Source organism: Erythrolamprus reginae, chromosome 6 (genome assembly GCF_031021105.1).
Source record: "Erythrolamprus reginae isolate rEryReg1 chromosome 6, rEryReg1.hap1, whole genome shotgun sequence".
Lineage (NCBI taxonomy): Eukaryota > Metazoa > Chordata > Lepidosauria > Squamata > Dipsadidae > Erythrolamprus > Erythrolamprus reginae.
This window is the reverse complement of record NC_091955.1, coordinates 72,837,592-72,850,558: the sequence shown is the minus strand read 5'-3', so window position 1 is coordinate 72,850,558 and position 12,967 is coordinate 72,837,592. Positions and strand designations below refer to the sequence as shown.

At 45.2% G+C, this 12,967-nt stretch overlaps 1 protein-coding gene across 2 annotated transcripts in view; it reads left to right on the top strand.

Annotated features, from left to right (window-relative positions):
* The first annotated feature begins 2,672 nt into the window (after positions 1–2,672).
* Positions 2,673–12,967, top strand: part of ABTB3 (ankyrin repeat and BTB domain containing 3) — a 264,027-nt gene continuing 253,732 nt past the window's right edge. Inside the window, exon 1 of one of the 2 annotated variants that reach the window (XM_070756234.1) lies at positions 2,673–4,155. In XM_070756234.1, coding sequence (XP_070612335.1) covers positions 2,925–4,155 — 1,231 coding nt within the window. In that variant the 5' untranslated portion in view covers positions 2,673–2,924. The remainder of the gene's footprint in view (positions 4,156–12,967) is intronic. The other variant, XM_070756233.1, reaches the window with a different exon arrangement.

The following is a 12,967-nucleotide window of genomic DNA, read 5'->3' as shown; positions in this document are numbered from 1 at the left end:
TCGCTTAACAACCGTGTCAAGAAAGGCCGTAAAAGGAGTTAAATGTTTCATTTAACAAATGTGTCGCTTGGCAACAGAAATTTTGGGCTCAATTGGAAACATGGAGACATAGAAGATTGACAGCAGAAAAAGACCTCATGGTCCATCTAGTCTGTCCTTATACTATTTTTTGTATTTTATTTTAGGATGGAGATATGCTTATCCCAGGCATGTTTAAATTCAGTTACTGTGGATTTACCAACTACGTCTGCTGAAAGTTTGTTCCAAGCATTTACTACTCTTTCAGTAAAATAATATTTTCTCAGTTGCTTCTGATCTTTCCCCCAACTAACTTCAGATTGTGTCCCCTTGTTCTTGTGTTCACTTTCCTATTAAAAACACTTCCCTCCTGAACCTTATTTAACCCTTTAACATATTTAAATGTTTCGATCATGTTCCCCCTTTCCCTTCTGTCCTCCAGACTATATAGATTAAGTCTTTCCTGATACGTTTTATGCTTAAGACCTTCCACCATTTTTGTAGCCCGTCTTTGGACCCGTTCAATTTGATCAATATCTTTTTGTAGGTGAGGGGTTTTGTTTTAATATATCCTCAATCTCTAGCTCCTGAATCTTCAAGTTCACTTGTACTACAGGCTAAAATAGCAATAGCAATAGCACTTAGACTTATATACCGCTTCACAGTTCTTTACAGCCCCCTCTAAGCGGTTTACAGAGTCAGCATATATTGCCCCCAACAACCTGGGACCTCAGTTTACCCACTTCGGAAGGATGGAAGGGTGAGTCTACCTTGAGCCGGTGGTGAGATTTGAACTGATGAACTACTACAGCCAGCAGAAGCAGCTTACAGTATTGCACTCTAACCACTGTGCCACCAAGGCTCCTATAAGGGACTAGGTGTGGGGATCATTCCGGGTGCCTCAAAAAGTGGGAGGGGATTCCCTTCTACATACATGCCGATCGCTCTTCCATTCATTCTGATCTGGCATCCCCTGCTAAATTCCCCCTCGACAGATGTTTGCTACACCACCTGGGCTCCCTTGCTCGCATTGAAGGGCAGGTGCTCCAACCTGCCACCGTCAGTTCCTCCCTGCCCTCAAGCGCCATTAAGTACAATTACAAGGGAGGCAAAGAATCTGGAGGGAGATTGCGACTCCTCACCTGCAGAGCAGCTCTCTCTCTCTCTCTCTTACACCCCCCCATCCCACAAATCCCAGGATCTCAAGTTGGCGACAGCGTAACACCTCCAGCCGATAAAGCCAAGAGAAAACCCGGTCGCCACCACTGCTCTTTTTCCATCTCAGTCTTAAATGTGGTTTCAAATGGATCCTCCCCCCCTCTCTCACCTCTTGTTGCATAATATACACTGCTCAAAAAAATAAATAAAGGGCACACTCAATTTAAGATCTGAATGAATGAAATATTCTCATTGAATACTTTGTTCTGTACAAAGCTGAATGTGCACAACAGCAGGTGAAATTGATTGTCCATCAGTGTTGCTTCCTAAGTGGACAGTTTGATTTCACAGAAGTTTGATTTACTTGGAGTTATATTGTGGTGTTTACGTGTTCCCTTTATTTTTTTGAGCAGTATATCATATCATATCATATATCATATCATCATACCACATTATATCACATATCATATCCTATCATATTACATTACATTATATCATATCAGACCCAGACACAAGGTCTAATCCCCGATTAGATATCAGCTGACAAATGTTTGTATGGCTGCTGTTTGAATGGGTATTTTTAAACACATCTGGGGATTTTAGATTGTTTGCTTAGTTTTTAATTTAATTGGATTTACCTATTGTAACTGTTGTTTTTATATGTTGTAAGCCTCCCCCCCACCCAGAGCCCTTGGAGAGGGGCGGCATATAAATCAAATAAATACATTAAATAAATAAATACATAAATAAATAAGTAAACATCATATCATATATCATATCACATATCATATCATATACCATATATCATCTCATATCTTATATCATATATCATATCATATCTCATCATATCTCATATCTCGTCTCATATATATCATATATCATCTCATATCTCATCTCATATCTTATATCATATATCATATCTCATCATTATATCATATCTCATATCTCATCTCATATATCATATATCGTATCATATGATATAATCATATTAATTATATTAATCTCTTTTCGAAGCTTGGAATTTTTTCATAAAAACCAAAAAAATCGCCGCACCGCTCCTTCCTGGAGCATCTTTGGATCTGGTTTTTGGATTCTACTACAACACAAGCATCTTGCAGAGTTTTCGATTTCCTCCGCTCGCCGGCCGGCCCGCCCTCTCCCTCCCCCCGGCGGCAGAGCCCTACAAAAATAAAACCTGCCAGGCCGGGATGGCGAGATCCACCCCCCCTTTTCGCTCGTCTCGAAAAACAACGAATTTTGAGAGAGCCCGGCGGGAGAAAAATACGGATATACTGTACTGTATATATTGTGCGGCGGGGGGGGGGGGGGGAGAAAGTGCCGTCGCAGCTGCCGGGGGGGGGGTAGTCTCAGAAGGTAACAACCGAAGCGTTCCCATTGGTTCTCTTTTTGGAAGTGCTTTGCATAACCACGCCTCCCGTCTCTCTCCCTCTCCGTCTCCCCCCCCCCATCCCCTTCTCTGCCCCTCAGGCTGACTTGAGAGCGCGCGGGGCAGTGCAGTGCCGGAGTCGGGCGAGAACGGACGGCGGCGGCTGCTTTTCCTCAACAAGGGGCGTTCCGTGGCGCTTCTTCTGCCCATGCAAGTCGCCTTCGACGGGGAGGAACGGCGTCTCCAAGTCTCAAAGCCCCGCCGTGGGAGCTGCGAAGTTGGGAGCTTTCGGGCCGCCGCCGCCTTTATTTCTTCTCTTCTTTTTTTAAAGTTTCCTGCCGGTGCAGCATGAAGTGCAGCGATGGCCCGGCGAGGTAAGACGGCGGCGAGGACGCTGGAAGATCTGACGCTGGACTCGGGCTATGGTGGCGCCGCCGACTCCCTCCGCTCGTCCAACGTGTCCCTCTGCTGTTCCGATTCCCCTCACTCGGCTCACCCCTATGGGGGAAACAGCTGGCAGCACCAGCAGCAGCACCACCAGCAGCGGCGGCAGGAGCAGCAGCAGCCTCTAACTGACTCCATGCACAGTCGGCACAACAGCTTCGACACCGTCAACACTGTCCTGGTGGAAGACTCCGAAGTGCTGGACTGCGCCGGGCAGCACTGCTCCAGGCTCTTGCCTGACCTTGAGGAGGTTCCCTGGAGCTTCGGCGAGGTGGAAGCCGCCCTCCTCCACTTCCTCCACCCGCAGCGCAAAGAGGCCCGAGGGCCCGGCGCGACCCCCGCCGCCGGCTCCAGCAGCGCCGCCAGTTCCCTCAGCAGCAGCGGCGGCGGCGATGGCGGAGGCGGCGGCCCCCTTTGCAAAGACGCCCTGGCCAGACTTTCCGCCTTGCTTAGCCGGGCGTTGATCCGCCTGGCCCGGGAGGCCCAGCGGCTGAGCCTCCGCTTCGCCAAATGCACCAAGTACGAGGTCCAGAGCGCCATGGAGATCGTCCTGGGTTGGAGCCTGGCTTCGGGCTGCACGGCGTCCGCCCTGGGCGCCTTGTCCCTCTACAACATGAGCGGCAGCGGCGGCGACCGCTTCAGCCGGGGCAAGTCGAGCCGCTGCGGCCTGACCTTCTCGGTGGGCAAGTTCTACCGCTGGATGGTGGACAGCCGGGTGGCCGTGCGCATCCACGAGCACGCCGCCATCTACTTGACCGCCTGCCTGGAGCACCTCTTCCGCGAGGTTTACGCCCGGGTCCTCCAGCTCGCCGCCTCGGCGCCTCACCACCACCAGCCGCAGCAGCCCCCTCACCAAAACAACCCGCCGCCTCAGCAGCCGCAACAGGCTCAGGCGCACCACAGGGGCCCGGGCTCCAGCGCCGGCTCTGGCGGGACCTGCGCCGCCGCCGCCTCCTCAGCCGCCAGTCTGCCCCCTGCCGCCGCCGCCGCCAACAAGGAGCGAGAGACCAACGGCGGTGGCGGCCTGACTGCTAACGAAGCGCCGAAGTTTACACTCGAGTCTCTGGAGCAGACGGTCAACAACGACTCGGAACTGTGGGGGCTGCTCCAGCCTTACCAGCACCTGATCTGCGGGAAGAACGCCAGCGGTGAGTCAGGGGTGGGGCTGGCCCACCTGTTGTGGCCAGGGTGGGTGGGTGGGAAGGAGAAGTCTGCAAGCTTTGCGCCTGGTGAGCGGTTAGTCCAGTAATGAGCTGCTGGCCAGGGAGGAGACCTAGTGGGGGTAGTAAGTTTAAATTGTCCTTCCTTCTCTGGCCCTGAGGTCTTCAAACTTGGCAACTTTAAGACTTGTGGACTTCAACTCCCAGGATTCTCCAAGAAGCATAGCCAGCGTAGAGAATTCTGGGAGTTGAAGTCCACAAGACTGAAACTTGCCAAGTTTGGGCACCCCAGACAGTCTGGTATCTTAGTAGGATCCTTAATTACTTTTAAAATAGGAACTAGTTAAATAGTATGTTTTTACACCAGCCCTTGGGGATTAGAGAAAATGATAATGAAAAATGCTTTGCAATATGAAGGGCTACAAACATTTGAACGACCAGTTTGAATGGCAGAAACAATTAATGTTTCGTTATCTCTCTGCTGCCTTATAAGAGTTAGCTTGATATAGTAATAGAAATACAATAGCCCTATACAGTGATCCCTCGATTATCGCTAGGGTTCCGTTCCAAGACCCCTCGCGATAATCGATTTTTCGCGATGTAGGGTTGCGGAAGTAAAAACACCATCTGCGCATGCGCACCCTTTTTTCATGACCGCGCATGCGCAGATGGTGGAGTTTGCGTGGGCGGTGGGGAAGACCCAGGGAAGGTTCCTTTGGCCGCCCAGCAGCTGATCTGCTCAGGCAGCGCAGTAGCAGCGAGCAGACGAAGATCGGGGTTTCCCCTTTGCGTGGGCAGCGGGGAAACCCCGATCTTCGTCTGCTCGCTGCTGCTGCGGCCGCCCAGCAGATCAGCTGCTGGGCGGCCGAAGGAACTTTCCCTGGGTCTTCCTCGCTGATTCCCCCGCTCGCCCGCCCACCCGCCGCCCGCCCACCGCCCGCCAGCAAGAGGGGGAGAGATAGAGAAAGAGAGAGAAGGAAAGAAAGAGATGAGAGAGGGAGGAAGAGAGTGTGAGAGAGGAAGAAGCAAGATAGAGAAAGAGAGAGAGAAAGAAAGATGAGAAAGGAAGGAAGAGAGTGACGTCATCGGGTGGGAAAAATCGCGATATAGCGTTTCGCGAAGAACGAGATCGCGAAAATCGAGGGATCACTGTACTGTAGTTAGCAATGGGCTGCTGGGGGAGACGGGACACACAGTGCATTTATTGAATACTTAATAGTTTTTCATTGTCCTTCCTTCTCTAGTACCTTAGTATGATCCTTAATTACTTTTAAAATAGGAAATAATTAAAAAGTATGTTTTTAACCCATAAATGCTCTAATTGTTTTAATCATTATCTAGAACTGATCTTTTATAGCAGTTAAAGAAAATTGAGCTATTTGCCTAATCTGTTGTCATAATGAACCTTGTGGGTTCAGTACCAAACCTTAAAACATTACTGTGCTCCTCAACAAATAATGCTGTCTAGCATTTGTCCTTTTGGTGGCTATTCAAATAATGTGACTTAATCAACTGAAAAAGAAGTCCAAGAACCTATTTGAAAACTTATCTTGGTCAGTGAGCCACTCCCACTCAGTCACATGACCTTTAAGACACCCCAGTCACATGATTATCAAGCCACTCCTACCTGGTCACATGGCCAGCAAGTCACACCCACAAAATAAGCCACACCCACAGTGTGACAGTAAAAAATTTGGCAGCCCATCACTGGGGTACTCCCTTCAACCTCCCCTCCCCAGCGACGAGAGGGGGAAAGGATGCCCGGGCTCAGCAAAGGAAGGGGGTGTCTGTTTTATTGCTAACATTTTTTCAGGGGTCCCCAAACTTGGCTACTTTTAAGACTTGCGGACTTCAACTCCCAGAATTCTGGGAGATAGTAATAGCATTTAGACTTATACAGTGGAACCCCGACATAAGAGCTGCTCTACTTAAGAGCAACTCGAGATAAGAGCTGGGAGGGGAGAGATATTTTTGTTCTACTTACAAGCCCAAATTCGAGATACAAGCGCCAAGGAGCTGTCTCCTGAAGCCAAACGCTAACTTCCGCGTTCGGCTTCAGGAGACAGCTGCGAAGCGGCGCGCGTGTTTTAAAAGGTTGCAGCCGGCCTGGGGGGCTCGGGGGGGTGCTTGCAGCTTTCTTTCTTGCTCTTTTTCTTTCTCTCTTTTACCTTCCCTTCCTCTATTTCTTCTTTTCTTTCTCCTTCCCACCTTCTTCCCTCCCTCCCTTCACTCATTCCTCTCTTACTCTCCCCTTTCATAAGTTTCCTTGCTTCCTTCCTCTGTTCCTGTCCCTTCCCCCTTTCTTTCTTTCTTTCTTTCTTTCTTTCTTTCTTTCTTTCTTGCTTTCTTTCTTGCTTTCTTTCTTGCTTTCTTGCTCTTTTTCTTTCTCTCTTTTACCTTCCCTTCCTCTATTTCTTCTTTTCTTTCTCCTTCCCACCTTCTTCCCTCCCTCCCTCCCTTCACTCATTCCTCTCTTACTCTCCCCTTTCATAAGTTTCCTTGCTTCCTTCCTCTGTTCCTGTCCCTTCCCCCTTTCTTTCTTTCTTTCTTTCTTGCTCTTTTTCTTTCTCTCTTTTACCTTCCCTTCCTCTATTTCTTCTTTTCTTTCTCCTTCCCACCTTCTTCCCTCCCCCCCTCCCTTCACTCATTCCTCTCTTACTCTCCCCTTTCATAAGTTTCCTTGCTTCCTTCCTCTGTTCCTGTCCCTTCCCTCTTTCCTTCCTTCCTTCCCACCCTCCGTCCATTCATTCACCCATTCCTCTCTTGATCGCTTAAAGCCGGTCCCTGGTGCAAAAAGGGTTGGGGACCTCTGTCCTACAGGATTGGGTGGCAGAGAAGTTGAACATATGTAAATTTAAAAGTTTAAGAAAGTTTACAAGTTAAGTGAAAGAAACTTCATTATTCATTTATATGTACATGTACATTTCTTCATTAAAAACATGTCTTTCTGCATAATTTAGACTAACTTTGTGAGTTTTTTGAGGGCTGGAACCAATTAAAATTATTTACATTAATTCCTATGGGGAAAAGTCGTTCGAGATAAGAGCTGCTCGACTTAAGAGCCCAGGTCCGGAACGAATTAAACTCGTATCTCGAGGTACCACTGTATACCTTTTCACAGCCCTCTCTAAGCAGTTTACAGAGAGTAAGCATATTGCCCCCAACAATCTGGGTCCTCACTTTACCGACCTTGGAAGGACGGAAGGCTGAGTCAACCTTGAGCCTGGTGAGATTTGATCTGCCAAACTGCTGGCAGTTGGTGATCAGCAGAAGTAGCTGGCAGTACTGCACTCTAACCACTGCACCACCGAGGCTGGGATGAAGTCCACAAACAAGTCTTAAAGTTGTCAAGTTTGAAGACCTCTCTGGTTTAGGAGGATCTGGATGGAAGATGTTAGAAAGGCGAGAGCATCATAATATCTTGTCCCTGTTGAATGCAGCTGGCTGCTCTGTACAGGCTTACTGTGGAGTAATTACTCTAAGTATCCACAGGAATAAGCATTTAGGCCTGTGGCAGTGAAACCAGCTGTGCATATTGATAATTTCCCAGAGTAATTGATTAGCCTGAGACCTAATGTGCTGTTCTGATCTGTTAGACTGCAAACCCCATTATCCTCAGCCAGCATGGCAAGGGAAGATGGCAGTAGTAGCTTTTTAGATGCGTCGGCCATTAGAAAGCCTTGGGTTTGATGTCTTCAATGAAGTGGACACCTGTCTATCAAAACTTTTAACTAAGAATGTCTTTAACTTAAACGTCCATGAATTCTGTTTGGGTTTTGTTACCAATGAACTCAAGGTTGCCTTTCAAACCAACCTGATTGCTTTGATGTCATTCATTGTGTTGAAGTTTTATATGGAGTTGTAGTGATATTACTTCTCATAGTTGCTTCCGATGGCCTTATGTCCTTGCTGATACAACACACTGACCATCCTTAATTTATTCTAATTTTAAAAGTGAATTGTTTCTAAAGTTTGCCACTTATTTTTCTGTGTACCCTAATTTCCTGGGCTTCACTTGCTGGATTTCCTGATTCCGTCAAGTTGCAGAATTGCATATAGTGTTTGAGAAGCCTACCGCTTTTGTCTGATGTTCCTAGAAGTGTTGGTGACAGCTGTATTTCGTATCCATTTTTAGCAGAGAACTGTATGATGTGGTTAACTTGGATACGTCTGTCCATTCTTTGGAAATGTTACTATCCTAAGCCACAGGATCCTAACAGAGTCTGAATTCTGCTTCCTCCCATGGTTTGGATTTGGGAGGGTTTGAAGAATATACATTGTATTTACAGAACTGTCACTTAATCCTGACAAAAAGTATGAAGAGTATATTTGTTGCCTTTCTGCCTACCCATGCTAATTATGATTGGATTGCTTTTGGGGGAAAAGATTATATCTTGCAGTATCCTGTAGGTCAATGTTTCCCAACCTTTTTTGAGTCGCGGCACATTATTCACATTTACAAAATCCTGGGGAACATTGAGCGGGGGTGGTGGTGGTAGGGTAAAAACAGTTTGGACAAAAAAAATCTCGCAATTCCAGCATGTCCAGCCACCGCCGTTGGTGCCTCCATTCTGGAACTCCGCCTCACAGCTGATTACCCTGCCGCCCCACGGTTACTGCCCAATGCCGCTGCCGCCGCCGTCGCTCTCCCGCTGCCGTCGCCCTCCCACCAGTCCCCAAAGCTCACCTGCTGCCGCCGCCAGGAAAACTCCAGCCGGGTGGGGGGCTGCAACTGCCGGAAAAACTGGAAGGCGCAAAGAAGGAAGCTCAGCTTCCGGTCTCACAACTTTTTGCTCTTCGCACTTTCAGCAAAAAGTTGCGAGACCAGAAGCTGAGCTTCTTTCTTCGCGGCACACCTGACCATGCACACCGGTTGGGAAACACTGCTGTAGGTAATACCCTATTTCCCCGAAAATAAGACTGCGTCTTATATTAATGTTTGCTCCCAAAGATGTGCTACGTCTTATTTTCAGGGATGTCTTATTTTTTTTCAATAAAGAAGAATTCAGATTTAATGCTGAACAACAAAAAAAGAACATTTATTATATACTGTACAGTAGTTGTCATCACAAACCAGCATAACCAGACAAACTGTGAATCTTATCAAGAATTTCTTACTACAACCGTACCATTATTTCCATGTACCTTCTTCAAATATATGTTATATATACAGTGGTCCCTCGATTTTCGCGGGTTCGAACTTCGCGAAACGGCTATACCACGGTTTTTCAAAAATATTAATTAAAAAATACTTTGCTGTTTTTTCCCCTATACCATGGTTTTTCCCGCCCGATGATGTCATATGTCATTGCCCAACTTTCGTCCGCCTTTAATAAATATTTTTTTTAATAAACTTTAATAAATAAACATGGTGAGTAATAATCTAAATGGTTGCTAAGGAAATGAGAAATTGCAGTTTAGGGGTTTAAAGTGTTAAGGGAAGGCTTGTGATACTGTTCATAGCCAAAAATAGTGTATTTACTTCCGCATCTCTACTTTGCGGAAATTCGACTTTCGCGGGCGGTCTCGGAACGCATCCCCCCCGAAAATCGAGGGAACACTGTATATGGAATGCTGCAAAATGAAACGTCTCCTACGTCTTACTTTCGGGGGATGCCTTATATTAGGCAATTCTACGAAACCTCTCCTATGTCTTACTTTCAGGGGTGACTTATTTTCGGGGAAACAGGGTAAGAGCTACACATCTATCAGCCCTGTAAGATTATTTTGTTTCCTGAATGCCAACTAGATACTGACTGTATTTGCACTCAATATGTTAAGCCATGATTAACTGGATCCGTTGGTTGGGTTGGTATTATGAATTAAACACACGTGCATGGCATCTAGAACTGCAAACTAATTAACCACATTTTATCCCACCTTTAGAAACATTGTTCTCTTGTAGTATTGAAAATAATAAAAAGTGTTCCCTCGATTTTCGCGGGTTCGAACTTCGCGGATAGCCTATACCACGGTTTTTCAAAAAATATTAATTAAAAAATACTTTGTGGTTTTTTTTCCTATACAACGGTTTTTTTCCATCCAATGATGTCATACGTCATCGCCAAACTAATAATTTTTGCAAATAAATAACAAAAAAAAATTTATTGTTAATAAATAATTATGTTTATAAATATCAGGATCACTATTCAATGGTGAGTACCAGTAATAATGGTGAGTAAATGGTTGTTAAGGGAATGGTAAATGGTAATTTAGGGGTTTAAAGTGTTAAGGGATGGCTTGTGATATTGTCCATAGCCAAAAATGGTGTATTTACTTCCGCATGTCTACTGTGCGGAAATTCGACTTTTGCGGGCGGTCTCGGAATGCATCCCCCGCTGAAATCGAGGGAACACTGTACTCCATTTGTCTGAGATTCTTTGCAGAGATTTGGAGCAGAGATTTTCCTTGTGGGGGAAAAAAGCAATACTTCCCTCCCCCCCCCATCTTGAAGCATGTACAAGCTATTTCTGAGAATCTCTGCAACTGATTTCTGCTCACTTATCCATCTTTGAGGACAGCATTTTTTTCATGGATTAACTCATCCTTCCTATATATTCTTTGCAACATTGAGAGCATCATGAGATCACACTTGGAGTACTGTGTACAGTTCTGGTCACTGCACCTAGGATATAATGGAACTGGAAAAGGTGCAAAAAAGGGCAACAAGAATGATCAAGGAAATGGCGCACCTCCCTTATGATACCAGGTTGCAACGCCTTGGTCTCTTCAGCCTTGAAAGACGGTGTTTAAGGGGTGACTTGATCGAAGTGTATAAAATCATGCATGGGATAGAAAAGGTGGATAGAATAAAATTATTATTTTCTCTATCACACAATACTAGGACAAGGGGGCACTCCCTAAAGCTCACAGGTAAAAATGTGAGGACAAATCAAGGGAAATATTTCTTCACCCAGAGGGTCGTTGGTTTATGGAATTCACTTCCTGAAGAGGTTGTGACAGCTGTCAGCCTGATAGCTTCAAGGCAGGATTAGACAGATTCATGGATGCCAAGTGTATCGGTGGTTATTGAAATGGATGTCCATGTACCGCCTCTATGCTGGTTGAGGCAGGCAGGATTCCCTTGAGTACCATTTGTTGGGGATCAAGAAAAAGGGAGGGTCTTGCCTTCTCTTTCTGCTCAAGATCCCCATGGACAATTGGTGGGCCACTGTGTGACACAGAATGCTGGACTCGTTGGGCTTTCACCTGATTCAGCATGGCTCTTCTTATGTTCTTATGTTCTTATTTTACTTAAATTGGTAAAACACATTCACCTTCAAATCTGTGCATCAGGATGAAGCAACCTTCTGTCCACACAATATGTAGTCATTAGTATATAATAGAAACAACAGTTCTGGCTATGAGTAGCCCATGAAATTTGTATGTCTTCCAGATGTACTAAGGCCAAACAGAAGTGCATCGATTTTTGAACCGTATAAAAGAGTAGGATTGTTTAGGACTGTAAGGTCTGAACTTCACCTTATTGGTAGCCTTTGCATAAGTGGTTTCAAAAACAATATTAACAATCACAGGTGCCTGCTTATTGCAAGTTAATACATTCTTTTGTAAGTACTGTACTGTATATTTCTGATCTTCCTTCTATTGGTTGAGGAATTATGGGATTTGAAGTCTACACATTCTATTTGCTGGTTGGTTTTGAACTGTGGACATATTTGTTTCAATTAGAAGAGATATTTAGATACTAAACATTAGATGCTTAAACAGCAGTGTGTATTTGAGAGGTTTCCTACTACTTTTCCTGAATAGATTCCTGGATATTTACCCTCAGGTCCTTTTTTGACATTTTTGGACTAAATTTTTGGTCCTTCTATATTGTTGGTCCTCCTTATTCCTCCATATGGCTTTTCCATCTTCTTACACTAACCTGTTGATAGGTAACACTCCCAGGCTTCCATCATTTTACAAAAGGAAAACTCTTGTTATTACAGTGACAGATGATGGGCAAATACTATATTTCAGGCAAAATGCTTTTCTTGACATAGAATGCACATGATACGAAATTACAAGAGTAACAATATTAGCAAATCTCTTTTTAAAAAGGGACTTTTTCTTCTCATCTGCCTCTTTTGGGGTGGTGGTAGATTTTATTATGTAGAATTCCAACGTGCTTCAGGTTCGTGCTTGAGGCATTTTGTGCCTTTGATACTTTGAGCTTCCAATATTTCCAAGCCTTTCTTCTTTAGAGACTGCTAAAATTAGGTAGGCATAATTTTGTTGGGTGTGAATTATGGCATTTAAAAGTTGTTCTTCACATGGCGATCTTTGAATTCCGCGTTTTTTCTTTGGTTTGTCTTTACCTAATTTCAGAAGAACATGACAAGACTGCATGATTGATGTCCTTTCTTCTCATGACTTGTTCCTTCTTCCAATATGTCATCTTTCTTTCCCATGGAGTTCCAGATGTTCACATTCAAAGTATTAATACCTTAGCTATGCTGGCTGGAGAATTCTGGGAATTGAAATCCACAAGTCTTAAAGTTGCCAAGTTTGGAGAACCCTGTGACCTAAGAGACTTTTGGGTGGAGTTGTTCTTCTTTTTTCTGGTGGAGTTGTCTGGTTTGGTTCTGCAACCCAACAAGACCGACAAGACTTCAGACTCAAAGAATAATCAAAACTGCAGAAAAAAAAATTGCTGCAAACCTACCTTCCATTGAGGACCTACTGCACGAGTCAAAAAGAGGGCTGTGAAATTTTTTTACTGACCCCTCGCATGCTGAACATAAATTGTTTCAACCCCTACCCTCAAAACATTGCTACAGAGCACTGCATACCAAGA